The sequence below is a fragment of the Furipterus horrens genome, unplaced genomic scaffold, assembly GCF_987537825.1.
Source record: "Furipterus horrens unplaced genomic scaffold, mFurHor1.1.pri manual_scaffold_15, whole genome shotgun sequence".
In the NCBI taxonomy this organism is placed as follows: Eukaryota; Metazoa; Chordata; class Mammalia; order Chiroptera; family Furipteridae; genus Furipterus; species Furipterus horrens.
In genome coordinates, this window is record NW_028327185.1 from 22,129,435 (window position 1) to 22,149,026 (window position 19,592).

Genomic DNA, 19,592 nt, shown 5'->3' on the forward strand with positions numbered 1-19,592 from the left:
TCTTGGGAGGGGGAGGCACCAGTTAGGTTCATGGGAAAGTGGGGTGAATGGCCCCCATCCCAAGCCACATGACTCGGTCATTGACATCCCTAAATCTGCCCAGACTCTGCACCCCGGTCCAGGCAGCTAATTCCTCAGCAGTCACAGTCTCCACAGGGCAGCAGGTACTGCAGAGGTTGGGGCCACTAAATTCCCCCTGGCTGATGCAGTATGGAGGGGTGTGCTCCACCCAAGAAAGGTGGTGTCTGTGGTGTGGGAGAAGGACTCAGCACAGGTATCCTGGTGGCTATCCCTTCAGCTCCCTCCCCAGCGCCAGTCTCTAATCACAACTCTAGTCTGCTCTGCCCTCACTCCACGGGAACCCAGGGTGAGTGGCTGCGAGTGAGATTTCGTGTATTGGCCCGTTAAGCACATGCCTGTCTCTAGCAGACTTAGGCCTCTCCCTGGTGGACAGAATTCCTGCTGATTTTCACAGCCAGATGTTATGTGGGCGCCTCTTCCTGATTCTGGTGCACTGGGCTGGGGAGCCTGGGGTGGGGTTGACATTCCACACTTTTCAGGGGGACCACTCACAGCTGAGATTTCCGTAAGCTCAGCCACCTGTGGGAGCGGGGCTGGCTGTTTTTGCATGTCTGTCCTTCCTACCATTCTCAACGTGGCTTCTTCTGTAAATCCTTTGTTGTAAGACTTCTATTCAGCTAGTCTTCAGTAGTTATTCTGGATGATGGTTCTATCATTTAGTTGTAAGTCTAGTTAGGTCCTTGGAGGGGGTGAGTGTAACTCCTGCATACTCTGCTGCCATCTTGGATCTTGGGCTCGTGAAACAGTTGGGTTTAAATCTGCACTTGCTATTTGTTTTCTGTTTGCCCTATTATTCGTCATTCCTTTTTTTTCCTGCCTCCTTTTGAAGTAACTAGCACACTTTAGCATCCCATTGTCACAAGTGCTGGCTTGTATCCTCTCTCTCATTGTTTGAAGGTTTATAATATGGATCTTTAACTTACCACCAAATAACGTGATACCACTTCTAATATTCTGTAAGAACTTTATAAGTTTCCAGTCCCCTCTTCCATCCTTTGCATTATTTTCATGTTTTCTTTTTACATATAAATAAACCCCACAACACATTTTAAGCTGTGAATTTTCTTTCGAAGTATTTTGAAATGATTTTTTTAAGGTCTTCTATTTTATTTTTTATACAGATTTTATTTTTAGAAAGAGGGGAAGGGAGAGAGAAAGAAGAGAAACATTGATGTGCGAGAGATGCATCAATTGGCTGCCTCCTGCACACCCCCAACTGGGGACCTTGCCCACAATCCAGGCAAGTGCCCTGACTGAGCCACACCAGCCAGGGCTCTCTTATTTTTATTAAAAAATTAATTTCTTTATTGAGGTAATTGCTTATTAACATTATATAAAATTTAGGTGTACATTATAATTCTATATCTGTATATGCTATTTATTGTACGCTCAACCACCAAGTCTAGTTTCTATCCATTACCATATATTTGACCTCTTTAACCCATTTTGCCCTCCCCCACCCCCTTCCCCTATAGCAACCACAGTTCTGTTGCCTGTATTTGTGTTTTGTTTTGTTAGTGCATTACTTTTTTTATATTCCACACGAGTGAAATCATATAGTAGGTCTTTATCCTTTTCTGTCTTATTTTACTTAGCATAGTGCCCTCAAGATCCAGCCATGTTGTTGTAAATGGCAATGCTTAATTTTTTAATGTTGAGTAATATTCTTCATCTTTTTATGTTGAGTAACATTCTTTGTCTAATCATTGGTCCATGGACACTTAGTTTGTTTCCATATCTCAGCCATTGTAAATACTGCCTCAGTGAACATAGGGGTGTGTGTCTTTTTGAATTAGTGTTTTCATATTCTTCAGACTAATACCCAGAGGAGGAATTGCTGGATCACATGTCAGTTGTATCTTTTTTTTAATTTTATTTTAAGAAATCTCTATACTGCTTTCCACAGTGGCTGCACCAACCTAAAACCCCACCGAAACAGTGCCTGAGGGGTTCCCCCTCTCCACCTTCTCTCCAGCGCTCGGTATCTCCACCTCTCTGATAAGAGCACCTCTCACAGGTGTGAGGCAACGACTCACCGTGGGTACTGTTCGCACTTCCCTAGTAATCAGTGAGAGTGGGCATCTTTTCATGTGCCTACTGGCCATTAGCATGTCTTACTTGGGAAAATGTCTATTAATATCCTCTGCCTGTCCTCCAAATTGTTGTTGTTGTTGAGTTGTATGAGCTCTCTACATACTGGATATATCATTCTGTAAATATCATTTACAAATATCTCCTCCCATTCGGTTGGTTGTCTGTTTTGTTGATGGTTTCTTTTGCTATGCAGAAGCTTTTTAGTTTGACATAGTCCCATTCATTTATTTTTGTTGTTTCCCTTGCTTTTGGAGCCAAATTCATAAAAAACCAGAGACCAATGTCCAGGAGCTTAGCGCCTGTGTTTAGTGTTTCAGGTCTTATGTTCAATTTTTTTCCCCTATAATAAAAAGTATATTTTATTGATTATATTGTTACAATAGTTTCAATTTTTTCCCCTTTGCTCCCCTCTGCCCAGCACCCCCCCCCCCCCCAACAATTCAACTCTTTAATCCATTTTGTGTTTGGTGTCAGAGAGTGGTCTAGTTTTATTCTCTTGCATGTGGCTTTCCAGCTTTGCTGGCACTATTTATTAAAGAGACTTGCCTTTCACCATTGTATATTCTTGGCTCATTTTTTCTTAAATTAGTTGGCCATATATGTGTGGGTTTATTTCTGGGCTCTCAATTCTGTTTCGTTGGTCTGTGTGTGTTTTTTCTGCCAGTACCAAAAGTCTTTTCTATTCACCATTTCTGATGCAGATAATTCATTTGTGAAGGTCCCAATTTCCATATGGTATTTCCCACTGCCTGAAGAACATGTTCCAACGTTTCTTGTAACGTAGATCAGTTGGTGAACTGTCTCAGCTCTTGTTTGTCCGAGTAAGTCTTCATTGTGCCTTCATTTCTGAGGGATCGTCTAGCTTGACAGTTGAAAGCATTAATCCGTCATGCTTGCCTAGTTTCTCACAGGAGACCTGCAGTGTTATTACCTCGTTTCTCAGCACGCAGTGCATCTCTTTTTCAGCGAGCTTACGAGATTTTCCCTTCACCCTTGTTTTCCCAGTGTGATTATGAGGTGACTTGGTGTAGTGTTCTTGATATTTATTCTGCTTGGTAAGACCAGTTTAATTCACACTGGATATCAGCCAAACTTTGCCACAAAACAATCTTTTCTACACTCATCTCCCACTAACTTTGCTTATGAGAAAATAAGCTCAGCACTTGAGCAAGAATATTGTGGCCCAGTCTCAAATAATCTAGTCATTTTGGCCTCAAAGGACACGCTGTATTATTTAATTTCTCTCATATAGCTGAGTTGCAGCCCAGTGTCCCCAAAGTGTCAAGATACATATTTCTGTTCAGGTCATATAACACAATAAAATTATTGGCACTTCCTTCCCTCATCAGTGTATATGTATTTTGTATTGACAGTGTAACTGCTTTTTAAAAAGAAACCTTTACTGATTTTTAGAGAGAGGAGAGGAGAGAGAGAAACATCGATTTGTTGTTCCACTTTTATGCATTCACTGGTTGCTTCTTCTATGTGCCCTGACCAGGGATCAAACCCACAACCTTGGTGTATTGGGACGATGCTCTAATCAGCTGAGCTGCCTAGCCAGGGTGGTAGCTGCTTTTTAAATTGTGCAGTTTGCAATGGGACCCCTTTAATCTTCCTTGTTCCGTTCTCTCCATCTTCACAGCCCTTCCCACGCTCTGTAACTCCAGTGTGTGTATTACAGCAGGCTCCTCCCTCAGCTCACAGCCTCCAGGAGGGCAGGGAACACCTGTATCCTCTGCACACAGTAAGGGCTCTGTACAAGTCTGCTGGGGGATGGGCAGAACGTCTCTTTAAAATGAGTGGTTTCACCATGGGCCTGACTGAAATCCATTTAAGGGCAGTAAAGTTTGAAATAGAAAATTTCTCACAAAGACAAAAATTAAGAAATGAAAGTTATCCTTTCATAGTGACAATTTTTTAGAGGAGCTAAAGAGAGAACCTATGTGGGTTATAAAAAAAGAGCCATCAATATGAGATCTAGTCATAAAGTTTAGGTTGTAAAAAGAATGTCTTCAAATCTATTTTTATGAAATTTATTCCCACTCTGAAGTGGCAGTGTATACAAAGAGCTTTCGGTAATTTACAGAAACGTTTGCTACAACATGCACATCATGAGGTGTTTCAAATATATACATACTAAGTTTCATGCTGAATAAATAATCCCCCAAATTAATTTTTATTTTTACATAAAAATATAATATTGCACTCTTAACAAGACCAGTTGTTTTGCATATTTCCTTTTTAAATGATGAAATTCAGCCTTAAAAAAAAAGACTGAGTAGCAATGCTGTTCTAAGGGGAATAATTTGAGGTTTTCAGTAGAAAATGGAAAGCTAGACAATAGCTGCAATTTTTTTTTAAACAAAGAAAATCACTTCAACGTGAACAAGAACAAGGTCATCTCTGCACCTGTCTGGCCCTCGGAGCCCACAGCTGGCCGGTGCGAACACGACCGGTCGGCAGCCTGCACGGCACTGACGCCTGTGGGGGCTTCAGGCCACAAACGCACGCGGTTGCGTGCTGCCTCTTGTATTGATCTTGACACAGACACCTGGGACTTGTGTTTTATACAGGTTTTAAGTGGAGTGTTTTAGAAAGTCTGGGCGTTATAAAAGTCGTTCTGTAAACAACACCATGTGAGTCAAATTTTCATAACGAACATGCCAGTTATTCTCAGGCAGAAACACATGTTTTTATCCTGTGGTGACATGTTCCTCAGTTTATTTAAGTGTCTTCAAAGTCAAGAAAGCAGCACCCAAGTAGAAATATAGCCGTAACACCACGGTAGAGAGACTACTCCAAGACTTTCAGGAATTCTATCCTTACGGCAGGTGAGTTTGCTGTGGTGTATAGTTAGATGTTTCCATTGTTCCTCGAACTCTCAGGTGGTACAGGTTAGTAGAGGAACCAGAGTGGAAACTGTTTCCTAAAGGAATTATTCTGCCTCACGTTTAAAACAAAGGAAGCTGTCACTTCTGCTTTGGGGAAAGAAGCCTCTTCCTGCACACGAGTTTCAATGTCTCACCCAGACTGGATCGTTACCATCTTCACAGACTCTCTCATAGTGAGGTTTTCTGCTGCCAGCCATTCCATTCTCAATGCTCTGTGTGTGGCAGACAGTAAGAGGACTGTCATGTGTTTAAATCTTAGTGACACAATGAAGGGTAGTCAATGTCTAGTGTTAATGGATTTCAAGTGGGATGTTTATGAAGACACACAAGGTGTCTGAAGTCAGAGACATCCCTGTTTTTGTTTGCGGCTGTCCAAAAATTCTGATTCTATTTAGAGCTAAGAAGGCAACTGGCAGAAACTGCCTTTTAATATTGAGATTTACTAGTCATCTATTTTTAGTCTGCAGATACTCCATAAAATGGTGCAGAGGCACCTACTGAACAGTCCACTTCTTAAAGATAGCCATTATCAAGTCCTGGATTCTTTATCCTATTCTTTCCTTTTTCAGGGCAGGGGATTACCTCGGCATAAAACTTTTTAAATATATTTTTTAGAGTATTTTATAAATAATTTGCCAACCAATTTAAATTCTACTGGCCCTTTTGGAATAATAGAAAAAGGAGTGACCCTGATCTTTTCTTTAGAATACCCTTGTAGAAAAAACTTTAAGACTGTGATTTTCAGTGACTGTGTAAGACCTCGGTTCTATTGGTCGGTGTATGCTGTCACAACCCTCCAGATGGTCACTAACTTAGTCTGAAACTTCCTCCCAGAACCTGTGAGGCTGCAGAGTTTGGTCATCCAGTTCTTCAGGTTCAACCTCCTAAGACGGGTGAGGTCACAAATCTAGTGTGGGGTTTCAGTGCTCAGAGAACACACAGCACTCGCCTTCAGCCGGCTGCGTAGCTGCTCAGGAAGGAACAGAACATGGGCTGCTTCAGGCGCTGCTGGTCCTTCCGACACCAGGCAATCACTGTCCCTTCACTGTTCGCTGTGTACAGATGGTGGCCGTCACAGGAAAATGTGAGGCTGTAAAAAAGGAAAAAAACCCGTTTGTACAGCATGTCTCTTAAAATCGTATCAGCCTGTTGGTGATCATATAGGAATTGGTGTAAAGAAATTAGTGTCTTTACTGGAGCGAAGGGACTAACGAAATAACTGCCTACATCCCTCTGGTTTTGACCGTGATTCTCATATAGTTATTGGCTCTGCTGCCACATTTGTGAAGCTGCTTCTACCCAGGTGACACAGAGCAGTATCAGCATCCCAGAGATCAGTACACGCCATTCCTTCTTTCCTTATTTTCTTGTTCCTTCTCCTTTATCCTTTATTACTTAAACAAAAACTACTTGGGTATAGGAAACTTTAAAAAATGTAACAGTACTATATTTTCTCTTAATAGAAATAAATGATTTGGGAGATATTTTATTTCCTGGAAAGAGAAAAGGGTAAAAAAAATAACAATAAATTATTAATTTAGGTTCAGTAAACCTTAGTATATTAAAAATAAATTTATTTTCATAAAGTAGAATTTGCATCACTTAAGTCCACTGAAGTTTTGAAAGTCACATTTGCTAACAGAGGAGAGAACAGCCGCGTATGTATCCACTTGTCAAGCACACTCGTGCAGGTGAAAGTCACCACTACGGTATCTTCAGTAAGGAAAGAAAAACATCACTTCTGCAGGTCAAGAGGCCTTCCCTGGGCACCACCCCAGCACGCCAGTCAGTTCCTGACTCAGACCTGAAACTCCATGAGGACAAGGACTGTGCCTCCGTTGGCCACTGGGTCCTGGACAACCTGACACTTGAGAAATGTCAGCTATTTATAAGACGCTCATCATAGATTTCTTTAGGTCGTTGTGCTCTAATCTCGCTCAGAGAGACTATGGTTGCAAAGTATATTATGAAGAATGGGAGCGGGAGGTTTTACCTTACAATTGGCTTATTTGATTTAGGAAACGTGATTTCCCGCACAGGCTTTAGGTCCCATGTACTCCATAACCTAGAGGGGAAAAAAAGCAGTCATCTCATTATGCAAACTAAATTTCCTGCACCGAGAAAGCCTACATATTTGCTTACTCATTAGAAGTCATCTAGAAGGAAACACAATGAACAGTTAATAGCAGTTCCTCCTGGAAAGTCTGCAGGAGTGGGTATGGGAGTAAGGAAACCTAACCGGGTGTATTTTCATATTGTTAACCTGAACAGTTAACAAACTAACATTTCACAACTGCACTAAAGCCATCTTTACTGTTTAGAAATCAAACAGGAATAAGGGAAGGACCTATATTTTCAGGCGATTTTAAATTCTAATTGTTAAATATTAACATGCCTATTTATTAGCAACTCAGTTGTGAACTGCTGTGTCCTTGTGAACAAAGCAGGCGGAGTCTCGGGAGGCGCTCACCTCACGACCCCATTTTCCAGCCCCCCGGCGATCACATTGATGGAGACGCCCTCGGGCTGGTTGGAGAAGGCGAGGGAACAGACGCTCTCCCTGCAGTGCACGTGTCCCACCAGGTCCCCGTTCACCGTCCACAGTCTGAGGTCACTGCCGCCGCCAGCTGAAACACCAAACCCCCGCGGTCACCAGGGTGGCACCTGCCAGCCCAGTGCCCTGGGAGCCAGCCCCCGGCTGCAGAATGAACAAATGAAACTCCCACACTGTAAGTCACAGGAAGCTTTGCATGTTGATCCAGAGACAATGACCAAGAAAAAATAAAAGTTGGTCTGCCACAGAGAGCAACAAGGTAAATTAATCACGAATCATAATATTTCAGCACATGAACTGCCAAAGCTGAAAGTACCCAGAAAGCTAAACAATATCCAAAAGGAGATAATCTTCTGTGAAATCATCTATAAGATGTGACTTGTGTGACATCTGAAGAGAAGAAAGTTACCTGAGTTAAAAACGAATTCTTAAAAAATAATTCTTCAGAATATCTAAGATTGAATCTTAGAAATCAATGCCTTATTAAGCTAATTTGTTCTTTTCACAGATGCTGACTGACCAAACTTCTTAAGGCTTTTTGCAGGGGGTGGAGGAGGCACTATCGCTGGCCGTTCCCCGCGGACAGGCGAGGGGTTTGGGGCTACCTGGTGCCATGTCTGCCGTCTTCGCAGAAACATTCTTATGCTCGTAGAAGGGGTAACAGGCAAGGTAAAGTTCAGATGACACAGTATTACTACACTTGATTTTATTTCTCCATTAGAACTAACATAAAAGTAGAGAATTTATGTCTCTCCCGTATTAAGGCAATGAAAAGATTTCATATTTTATAGCAAAGAAAGAAATATTGGAAATACTTCTTTATTTACAGATATGCTAAAGACCTTCAGATATCACAAACCAAAATACGTAGTGTGTTGCAGCATTAGTCACAATAGCCAAGAGGTGGAAATACCCCAAACATCCATCAACAGATAATGGATAAACAAGTGTGGTCTGTCTATAGCAGTGATGGTGCACATAAACTATTAAAATTCTGCTGTATACCAAAAAATATATTTTTTTGCCCATCTGACAGAAAAAAGGTATAATTTTGATTGATTTACAAAAAAATAATAGTAATTACCTACCCTTTTTGCTCCATGATGATGTTCTTAAAAAATCAGGTGCTTATACTTGCATACAAGGATTTCTGGTACCAAGAATTAACCAATAAGATGCAATCTTATTATGTGACGTGACCAATAGGATGTAACGCTATTACATGACCTATATATTTATGGTTCAAGACAGGCCATTCTCACTGGAGGGCTGCTGTGGTGGTGCCTGTTATCATATTCTTAAGTTTTGTTTGACAACCTAAGGGAAAAGAGGTCAGCGCCCCTGGCTACATAGTCAGGTATTGCATGTTTTTAAAATTCTTGAGGCACATTGGTAGAAAATCGCTGAACTATACAATGGAATAATATTCAACCATAAAAAGTAATGAAGCCCTGACTGGTGTGGCTCAGTGGGTTGGGTGTCATCCCATAAACCAAAAGGTTGCTGGTTCGATTCCTGATCAGGGCACATGCCTGAGTTGTGGGCAAGGTCCCCAGCTGGGGATGTGCAAATGGCAACTGATCAATGTTTCTCTTGCACATGGGATGTTTCTCTCTTTCTCCCTCCCTTCCCCTCTCTCTAAAAATAAATAAAGTATTTTTTAAAAAGCAATGAAGCTCTGACACATGCTAACTACACCATGGATTAGAGCAGGCAAATTCATAGACAAAGTAGGACAGAGGTTATTAGGAGCTGTCGGGGAGGGAGGAATAGGGAGTTACAGGGTTTATATTTGGGGTGATGAAAAAGTTTTTGAAATAGATAGTGGTGATGGTTGCATAACACTGTGACTATAATAATGCCACTAAATCATATACTATTAACATATTGCGTACGGGTAGTGAGAATTCTCATTTCTAAAAGGCATTTAAATTCCCCGGTACGCAACGTGTTAAGTGGTTTAAATGGCAACTTTTATGTTAACTATATTTTAACATACACATATGCATGCACACACACACAAAAATCCAAGCTATGGCATGGCTAGCCGTTCAGAGCAGAGGTGTGAACGTGTCCTGGACTTGAGAGCACGGCACGGAATTTACAGGCAAAGAGTAACCACAGCAGCTCACTCGGCAACTTGGGCCACAAAACCAAGTAACTACTCATCTGCCTGGGATTGCAATACCAAAAACATCAAGGCCCTTACTCAGCACTGGATTGCTGTCGTGTATAATTTAGCATATCAACTAAAAGTCAGAAAATTGGGCTTTGCTGGAAAATCTTTATTCTTTCTATGCATCTTCACTGAAATTAAAATAAATTGGAGAACCATTCTCTACCCTGAATCTTAGATATTATAGTAACTTTATAATGACACTATAACATATAACCAGGCTATGAACCCTAGCTAAAAGGCATATATTTTGATCCAGTGATAAAAGGATTTTAAAAAATGCAGAAACCATCTAGTATAGTATTTACATAGTTCAATAAATTTCACATCTTATTACTATGAAAACAACATCCCATAATAAGCACTGTGGAATTATGATCAGGAAGAATGAGCCACTGTAACTTCAGCCCCAGTACAGAAGTTTTTGGGGAGATGGTATGTGTGTTTGTATGTAGATGTGTACACATGTATACATAGACATACAACATACACATATATAACACATGCATAGCATATACATATACACATTTATTTATAATTTTGATTTTAAAGTTACTTGGATGGTACTCACTAAAGGGTCAAGACTTTTGGTAGATGAGTAACTTTCTCCCCTTCTTGGATTGAACTTGAGTCTGAGTCAAATTTGGCCTCTCTTTAAAAACATCATTATTTTATTATGCTCTCTATATACCAAATGTTCTTGATGACTTCTTCCTAATATGTATCAAAAACCATTAAAAAGTTGATAAGGCTTTTTGTTCAAATAGAAAAAAGCCTTCCCATCAACTGGGGACAACTGCAAGCCTGCAAGCGAGGTGCTAAGTGCAGAAGTAATTTTGCTGCTTTTCCCCGTATTACTGGCTGATGTAATAGCACAGAAATCAATCACTACTGGCAGCAGGAAAGTAATTAACTTCAGAGAAGTCAGCTCCCTCAGGACCAGTCCTAACTTCCAAACAAGAAAGGAGAGGCCTCTGTAAATAATCATTATGTTATTCCTAGATTTCCTCTCGATGCCCCACACGGAAAGCTGCTAAGGTAGGGCCAAGGCATCAGTCGTCTGCCCGCACTCTGTTGCCCAAGTCAGCTGTTTCAGATCGCTCCCCTGAGCGATGCTGCTCAGGAGATGAAGCTGCTGTCATGACGTTATGTGATGACTGGGGCTCAGGTGGGGAAATCACATCTGGAATCTTTAGGCATGACTAAAGACATTGCTTTTCTTGAATACAGGAATGAATGAACATTTTGTAAAAACAAAACTCCAAGAGATTGCTGTGGTAAAAAAAAGTTGGTTTTTGTCTTAGGTTGCTGGCATGGATCTCCTAAAACCCTTGTTATTTACTGTCTTTGGATGCTCCCGGTGTGGACAGGGAGGGGACTAGACGGCTCCAGGGTTGGGGCTGGTCCCCAGAACAACCAACTACATGATTAGAGGGCTAGGACACACAGCACCTCCACACCTCCTGGGAGGGGTGGGGGAGAGGGCCTGCAATTTGAGCTCAGTTACCAATGGCCAGTGATTTAATCAACGACATCCACCCAGTGAAATCTCAGAGAACCCCCTAAGTATCGGGGATGGGAGAGTTTCCCACTTTGTCACCACATTCTCGTGCCAGGAGGTTCTGTGGGCGAACCACCTGGATTTCACTCCCGGTACCACTTCACCTGGCTGTTCATGTCTGTCCTTTATAATAAACTGTGGTAGTAAGTCCAGCGTATTACTGACTTCTGTGAGTCCTTTACTGAATCTCTGAACCTGGCGGGGGTCTTGGGAGTTTCCTGTTTGCTAATAACTTCAAGTAGCTGGTCAGAATTGAACTGCACAGTTGGACACCCAGCTGGAGACATAGAACTGGAGGATTGTTTGGTGTCTGGAAAGACATCATATATTTGGTGTTAAAAAAACAAAACAAAACTGCAAACAAAGGATAGAAAACCACCCACTATTAGAGGTGTCAAAGATATTCTATATGGAGTGGACAGAAAGAAAAAGTTTTTCAAAGGATGCTTTTAATTTTAAGATCCCAAGGAACAGAAATGCAAATAGAAAATTTATGAATTTTCCAATTGTTCTTTTCTACTGAATGCATCAAGATTTTTAACATGTAGACATAAAAACAGAAACAAAAACCAAGACCTTTGACCTTGTCATATAAGTTTTATGTGATATTATACTGCATTTGTTATTCAATGTTATGCTACTCTCTTAGGGCCTGGAACACATATATTCAGAGCTGATTGCCTGCTGATGCTTTTCATTTCATGAGGGAGGTAGTGTAGTAGTTAAAAAGCAGAAGAAAAAGGATTAGAAAAACAAAAAGCAAGAAAATTCAGCTAAGTACATAACAATAATTACACGTGCTCAAATACAATTTAAGTACATCAGAAAAAGTTAAATTAGGACAACACTAAGTTTAGCATCACCTGGTGCCTAAATTGATGGCTCAGTCTCGGGCCTGGTTGTACCTGAACACACATGCATGCTATTAACAGAGTAGTTAGGTCTGGAAGGGCCTGTGAGATGGATCCAACAGTGTCACTACGATGGAATCTTAGCAGTGGCCCTGCGCTTGCTTTGGGGCTGGCTCACCTGAATCGCACACCGTGGCAATGTCACCTGTCGTCTCACTGGCAGAGACGGCCGTGACAGGGCTTTTGTGTCCTGCCAGGGTCTGTACGTAGCACAACCTGAAAGACCAAAGACATGACTTTGCCAATGATCCTTCAATACAATTATATTGTAGCTATTATTCGTAAGGCATTCCTAACTGACTTCTTGATTTCAGTGATTACACAGGTAAAGTTCGTATTTCATACTTTAAATTACTATGATGTAAAGATGTTATCCTCATGCACCTGTTGCATGCAGTGAGAACTGGAATGTTGTTAAATCAGCTGTGCTGGAGCTGACACCCTCTGTACCTGTTCAAGTCCCATATGACGCAGGTCCCGTCTCTGCTCACGCTTATCAGGATGCTGTACGGCTTGCAGACGAACAGGCTGGTGACCTCCTCGGTGTGCCCGTAGAGATGCACCTGAGACTCCATCTCTATCTCTGAAGGCTGCGATTCAGAATTGAGTAAAGCGTAAGATAAAACCAGTGGCAGAAGGTATTCTTGTGTTTACCTAAAAACCAAAATCAACCTACGTGACTCAAATATTCGCATTTTGTTTTTCAATCAAATTCAGTTTAACACTTTCTAAAGAGTACAACTAAACATTAAAAAACATTTTTCATCATCCTGACTGGCATGGTTCAGTGGGCTGGGTATCGTCCCAGAAACAGAAAGGTCACTGGTTCAATTCCCAGTCAGGGCACGTGCCTGGGTTGCAGACTAGGCCCCCGGTTGGGGGTGTGTGAGGGGGAGCCAAACGATGTTTCTTTCACATTGCTCCCTTTCCCCCTCCTCTCCCCTCCCTCTGAAAAATAATAAAATCTTTAAAAATATTTTTTCATCAATATGTCTTTTATTTTGTTTATTCTTGTTCAGTCTTTGTCCAAATACACATGTATTTTTATAGTTGTAAAATTTGCCATACGAAGAATTTTTCATTTTGTATTTTACACAATCTCCAGTAAGCATTTTACATTTTTGACATTGTCTTCAAAATAATTTTTAATAGTTATAATTAATATTTTATGCAGTAAGTATACCCTAATTTACTTGAACATCCTTTATTGACATTTACAATTGTTTCTAATTTTAAACTATTATAAATGCCATAATTAAATCCTTCATGAATAAAAGTTTTATTTCTCCTCTGAACTATTTCTTTAGAATAAATTCCCAGTCCTGGCCAGGTGGCTCAGTTGGCTGGAGCATCGTCCTGTGCACCAAAATGTTGCAGATGCCTTGGTTGCAGGTTCGATCCCCCAGTTGGGGCAAGTATGGGAGGCAACCAGTCAATGTTTTTCTCTCACATCGATGTTTCTCTCTTGCTCTCCCCACCCCCTCCTTCTCTCTCTGAAGTCAGTGAATATATCCTGGGGTGAGAATTCAAAATTTTTTATATATGCACAGATACACACATACTGTATGTGTGTGCAGTTTTTTACTCCCTGACCATAAATAATACTTATGGGGTAAACACCACATGGGGCCCCCACAGCGGTTGTTGGTAATTTTGTAATTTTGCACTTTAAAATGATTGTGAGAGTTAGTGTTAGTCCATGATCCCCCTGGTGGATCAGAAAATAATTTCTATGGGTAGAACAGGAATCTTGAGCTGGCTACTTATTTTTAAAATTGTTCCTGAATGATGCTTCCTTGGAGAAGCTGCATATACATTCTTCTCTCCCGATCAGTTCAGAGAAACAAGTGTTCATCTGTATGAAGATGATGTGCCACACTATTTACAGAAAAAGTGACTCAAGAGCAACTGTTTTAAAATCAGTTACCACTTTTGGAAGACATTCTTCTCTAATATGCAAATTGCGTGCAGATAACAACTCCTTAGAACAAGTGCACCGACTCACCGTTACCTTGGATGCATTTACAAGACTTCTCGGGAGGTGCAGCAGACGTGCACAACGCTCAAAGTCAGACCCGTGTCGCGCCCTCAGGGGCGTGCTCCATAAGATCCCCTTGCAGATACTTTCAAGCGACAATTATTTTGGTCAAAGCCTACACAGCAAGCACATGGGGAGCCTGTCTCGTGTGTGTGAAAACCAACAGCAACGAGAACACAACACCCCGAGGGCCCTGGTGCTCAGCCGGGTGGGAGAGGAAATAAGGGAACATGAGGCGCCTCCCGCCAACCTCGCAGGCACAGGGTCCCAGCCGCGGTGGGAGGGGCGCAAGCTGGTGAGATGGTCCCTGGGAAAAAGCAACCATGACGCCTACAAAAACACGCACAATATCCTGTCCAGCCCAGCGAAGATAAAAGCACACCGCTGAGGTGCATTTCTGGACCTAGTCGAAGTAGTAACTGTTAATCTCATGACTTGATTACCTAATGCTATTAATACTTAGGAGAACAAGAAAAGCCTTATAAATAAGCTGCAAAACCTACCTCCGGACAAATGCATAACTGAGGAAAGGCAAGCAATACAAGACTTCACAAGCCTACACTGCAAATCTAGAAGGCTGTGTCTTGTTCAAATTACAAGTGACACCTTTGACCTGCTACAGTCAAAGCTATGCTGGGCACAGTTACTCCTATACTGACAACTTCGTCTTTTTAAACCTGTACTACATACTGCTTAGTGCACAATCAAAAAGTCATAGGGAGAATGGAAGTAAGAAAAACAGAATAAGGCTGTTGAAAGTGCTGGGGAGGCAGGAGGAAAGAAAAAACGAAACTTGAAGCTAGTTTTTAAATCGGGTCTATGGCACGGTGCAGCTATCTGCATACACGAGGGGACAGCCGCTCCTGAGCAGTGGCCAGAACACATCTGAGGAAAAAGGAGACAGGTGAGCTCCGAAGGTGCAAGGCGGTGGCAGCAGAAAACATCAGAGGTGTCATCAGGTGAACATCCGTTTTAGGCCACTCGGAGTAAAAAGGAGAAAAAAGGAGACATCCAACTGTGAGGCCTCCCTGCCCAGATTCCCCAGCGCTCTCTTTCTATGGCGTGAGTACCTCCCTCAGCCCACATCTCCTGCTCCGTCCTGGCCGCCATCCCAGCTCGTGAGAGCGAAATGGCACAGAGAAGCCTCTGCCAGCCCAGACCACCGGGCCTTTGCTTCCCTGTGGCTGGCTGACTTTGAACTCTCCTGTTTGCTCACTCCTCCTAGTGAAACGATTCTTTCCACTCCAGCTCAGTGTAACTTCTCAGGAGCCCTGACACCTGGTCGGTGCCTCTTCTGTGCCCCGCAGACCCGGGCAGCATCTCCCCTGGAGCACACACTGCTCTGTCCTGCAGTCACCTGTCAGTGGCTGTTAACTGGTGTCCTCACCTGTCTTATTACACCCCTCTGTTTCTCCTCAAAGGTTCCACTGTGGTCTTCCTAAAGTGCTGATTGCATCATATCTCTCCTGCTTAAAACATTTTAATGGCTCCTTAGGCTATGAGATGGAAACAATATTACGGTCACATTTATACTCCAAGAATCATGGCAAAGAACCTTAACAAGAGTTTAAAAGGGAAAAGACTTGGACAGAAAGGTTAGCAGAACCTAGTGTCACCCTACACCAGGAATGCAGGTTTCACCTGGTGAAATATAACATAATGGAGAAAACTAATGGAAAAAAGGCACGGAGAAAGTTCTAAATCAGAAGGTAATCACTGAGTTATCGCCCTGAACTGGCCATGTGTCCTCAGCAGCAACTCAGGTAGCTGATTCAAGAACTGAACGACAGTAAACTATAATGTGCCTTTTTTTCTTCACTAGACTGTTTTGGAATTTAACTCAAATCATGGAGCTTCAGTAAATGGCTGAAAACATTTCTTCCAGTATGTGGTAGAAATCAAGATGGGCTATGTGGATTTTGCTGTCATTTAGTTCACCCAGAAAGTATAGCAATGCTGACCATTAGGGGTCCTGAGCTTTAAATGTTACAGAACCTTGAGGATTATGCCTAAACGTTCAAGTTGACACCAAGAATGCAGGCAACCAAGCATCAGGATGTGAAAAAACCTAAATACAATACAAATCATCGCTCAAAATACTGTCTGTGACACCAAAACATAAGACCTTCGCAATTATTTTCAACACTTTTTGTGATCCTCATGAGCCTAAAACTAAAGAGTTAGATATGTGGCCTTTTACATTATAAGAGCTTATGTGAAGAAAAGATTAAATATAAAAGACTAAAGTACAAAAACTAAGTTAACTGTCTACAACATGAGTCATACTTCCTAAAGGTCTGTCCCCCTCACTGGCACGAAGACCCCAGCACCCCGACACGCCCGGGCCCGGTTACCGTGCCGCTGGTCAGCCTGTTGGCGTACGCTGTGATGACACCGCACCGGCTCCCAGTGAACAGCTGGCAACTGTCAGGCACCCAAGCACAGCTCATCACCTTTGGAAAAGGACAAATCAAAGACAACCGTGTTAACAAAGCATCAGCAATACTACTGTTCTGACAACTATTTCAAAAATATATGATCACAGAATTTGAGGTTAACACTTTACTTGAAGTGATTAGATGGTGCAAAGATAGGAAAACTGAGTATTCTGTGACTGTTTCCAAATTCAAATGTATGGCAATGCATCGCTTATGATCTTACAGTTTTCTGTACACACACACACACACACACACACACACAGAGCTGTGTTTTCCTCAGAAATTAAACAAAATGACCCAGGATTGACTAGATCCAAGGTTGAGGATGTGTGATATATGCGTTTCATATATTTACTTGATTTTTACTTTTAATTTTTTTCTGGTTTTGGTGGGGAGATGGTACATGTAAACAGAGGTATTGCTTCTAGCATTCTAAAGATTCTTAAACTGGAGAAAAGATAAACATGGAGACAAAATTCTGGGGTTACTCCTTTGGGTTATAAACCCTTCACTCCTGACCACAGAGGCATCGTTCAAGGTGACACGTCTCCAGCGGCCCCTTCCCCCAGCCAGCAAGACCCTCACACGTCATTAAGATGGAGGTCATCAGCCAGAGACCACATCCTCCTCCCTCCTTTGTGCCCCAAACTGTCCCTGCGTCCTCTCCTGCTTTTGCAGACGGAGCCCTGCCCACCGCATCCCCACAATCCTCAGAACTCTTGTCACTTCTTAGAATTTCAGACTGCCTTTTGCTGGCTTCTTCCCAGAACCCACAAATGTGTTCAAGTGTCTGCTACCTTATAAAGTGACTTGCTTCGATCATGGCCCTGCTTAACTCTATAAATCATCACAGTCCATTGGGTCCAGTTGTATTTTTGAATTTCTTTCTTGAATAGTTCTATTTGTAACAACTGAATTTCATAACTTTTATTTGTTCTTAGAGGCCTTTCAAAGAACAAAGAGAACATGTACTTATTTATATATAGAAAAAAACTGATTCTGTCTTGCAATTACCATACAGGTCTACTCAAATCTTTTATAAACCTAAATTACATTACAGAATTTTAATAATCTTATTTTTCCTCTATCTTGAAACATTTTGCTATTCCATCATTCTAGGAATTATTTCCTTTCTACTCATCAAGCATTCCTAATTTTGCCAAAAAAAAAAAAGAAAATAATGAAATGGAAGAGTGATGGGTCTCCCAGAAGGATAATGTGATAATGTGAAATAAAGTGTCTTATTTTGGTTTCTTAATGCATTGTACAAAGAATGTTGTCGTCTTTCAAGAAAGTGTAAAAGGAAGTCTGCTTTTAGCTTTCATTGAACACAGTTGGAAATACAGAATTTTCCATTTTCTACTGATAATAGGAAAGAGAAAAATGTAAAGAGGAATATGTTCGTAATTATGAACTCAATCAGAAGATGAAGGCAGAGACAGCAGGACTCTAATCTCTAATTATGCTGATGAAGTCAGCCAGTGTTTGAGTCTTCATATCATATCACAGACGCTTTTTCTCAAGAACTAATGAGTCAACAATATATTTCTAAGGACACAAATGAAACACGGAATTCTCCTCCAGCTAGTTACTTGACCGAAGTACGTTTATCACACTTTTATCTTCCTAAAACTATCTGTACCATCCTGTTTTGCTAAAAGGACTTATGAGAATATTCTTTCATCTTTAATGATGTTGGTGTGCCAAACTTTACATGATAGAAATAATTTTGCAATGCCTAAGTGCCTATTAAAATTTCTAATAAGCTTGTTTTTCACTGTCCTTTCTTCTTACTTTGGCTGACTGGTGAGCCAGATAACAAAAGGCGAACATGACATCTCTTCCAGGTATATTAAGGGCTAAGCAAACAAGTCACTGCTCTCCATTTCAAAGTGCTCAGGGACTTGGAATAACTGTCAGGACACATGAACAGGCAGCAGGTGTGTCCAAAAACAGTCAGAGAACATCCCATGGAAAGATAGTCACAGAAAGAAGGTTCCACATACAATTTAGGAAGTTGCGGCAGTATTGTGTATATATACACACATGTTATATAGTTTTATAGCTTACAAAGTAACTTCTACAAACATTGGAAACATTTTTACGACAGCTTTATGAGATGGTAGTGAAAGTACATCATCCTGGTTCTAAAGAGGAGGAAAGAAACTCAGGTTTGGGAGGGTGAGCTCCTGGCCAAAGGGGACTCAGTAAACAACAAAGCTGGACACTGACTCAGATCACAGGGCTTTAGGCAGACCCGATGCTCTTCCTCCTGCACCGTGATGCCTGCTAACCGGCCGTCTTGGAGAAACCAGGTGTAGAAGATGACAGAGGGTCAGAAGGCAGGTGGACAGGAGGAGGAAGCGGTGCTGACTTTGTCCACTGTACCATGAGCTGACCACTAAGATGATGACATGATGACACTGTCTCAACGAGCTACCGGCAGAAGACCAACCTGGGGACACAGGCAGAGTGGCGGGGTTGGGACGTCAGTAAACGAGGCGCATGTCCAGCACCGCCAGCTTCTCCGGGGGACTAACTGCTGAATCCGAAAGCCTGGCTGCTATGAGTCTGACCCCTGGTTAAAGCATTAAGTTTCATTATTGTTACAAGTTTACCTGATACTGTTGGGAACTTTGTATGAAGTTTATTGGCGGCTCGCTTTGCTTACTCTTCAACCTTAAAATGTTGTCAGCGTACCCCCAGCTCAGGATGGCCGACCACTGGATGTCCGTGCTGTTCATGCTTCTCACTCCTGGGGGGGGAGGGGAGGTGGGGGCGTCAGACGGCTGCTGCCGGCCGGGCACCCGGCAGCCCCGCAGCGGCAGGACGCGACTGGACACGGCAT

General features: G+C 41.9%; 1 protein-coding gene across 1 annotated transcript in view; it reads right to left on the reverse strand.

Annotated features, from left to right (window-relative positions):
• Window positions 1-4,535: 4,535 nt before the first annotated feature.
• LYST (lysosomal trafficking regulator) overlaps window positions 4,536-19,592 on the reverse strand; it is a 127,772-nt gene continuing 112,715 nt past the window's right edge. Inside the window, exons 47-53 of the mRNA XM_090263455.1 lie at window positions 19,363-19,499; window positions 16,661-16,759; window positions 12,719-12,858; window positions 12,387-12,484; window positions 7,537-7,693; window positions 7,060-7,131; window positions 4,536-6,156 (exon numbers count right to left, since the gene is read on the reverse strand). Coding sequence (XP_090119581.1) covers window positions 6,018-6,156; window positions 7,060-7,131; window positions 7,537-7,693; window positions 12,387-12,484; window positions 12,719-12,858; window positions 16,661-16,759; window positions 19,363-19,499 — 842 coding nt within the window. The 3' untranslated portion in view covers window positions 4,536-6,017. The remainder of the gene's footprint in view (window positions 6,157-7,059; window positions 7,132-7,536; window positions 7,694-12,386; window positions 12,485-12,718; window positions 12,859-16,660; window positions 16,760-19,362; window positions 19,500-19,592) is intronic.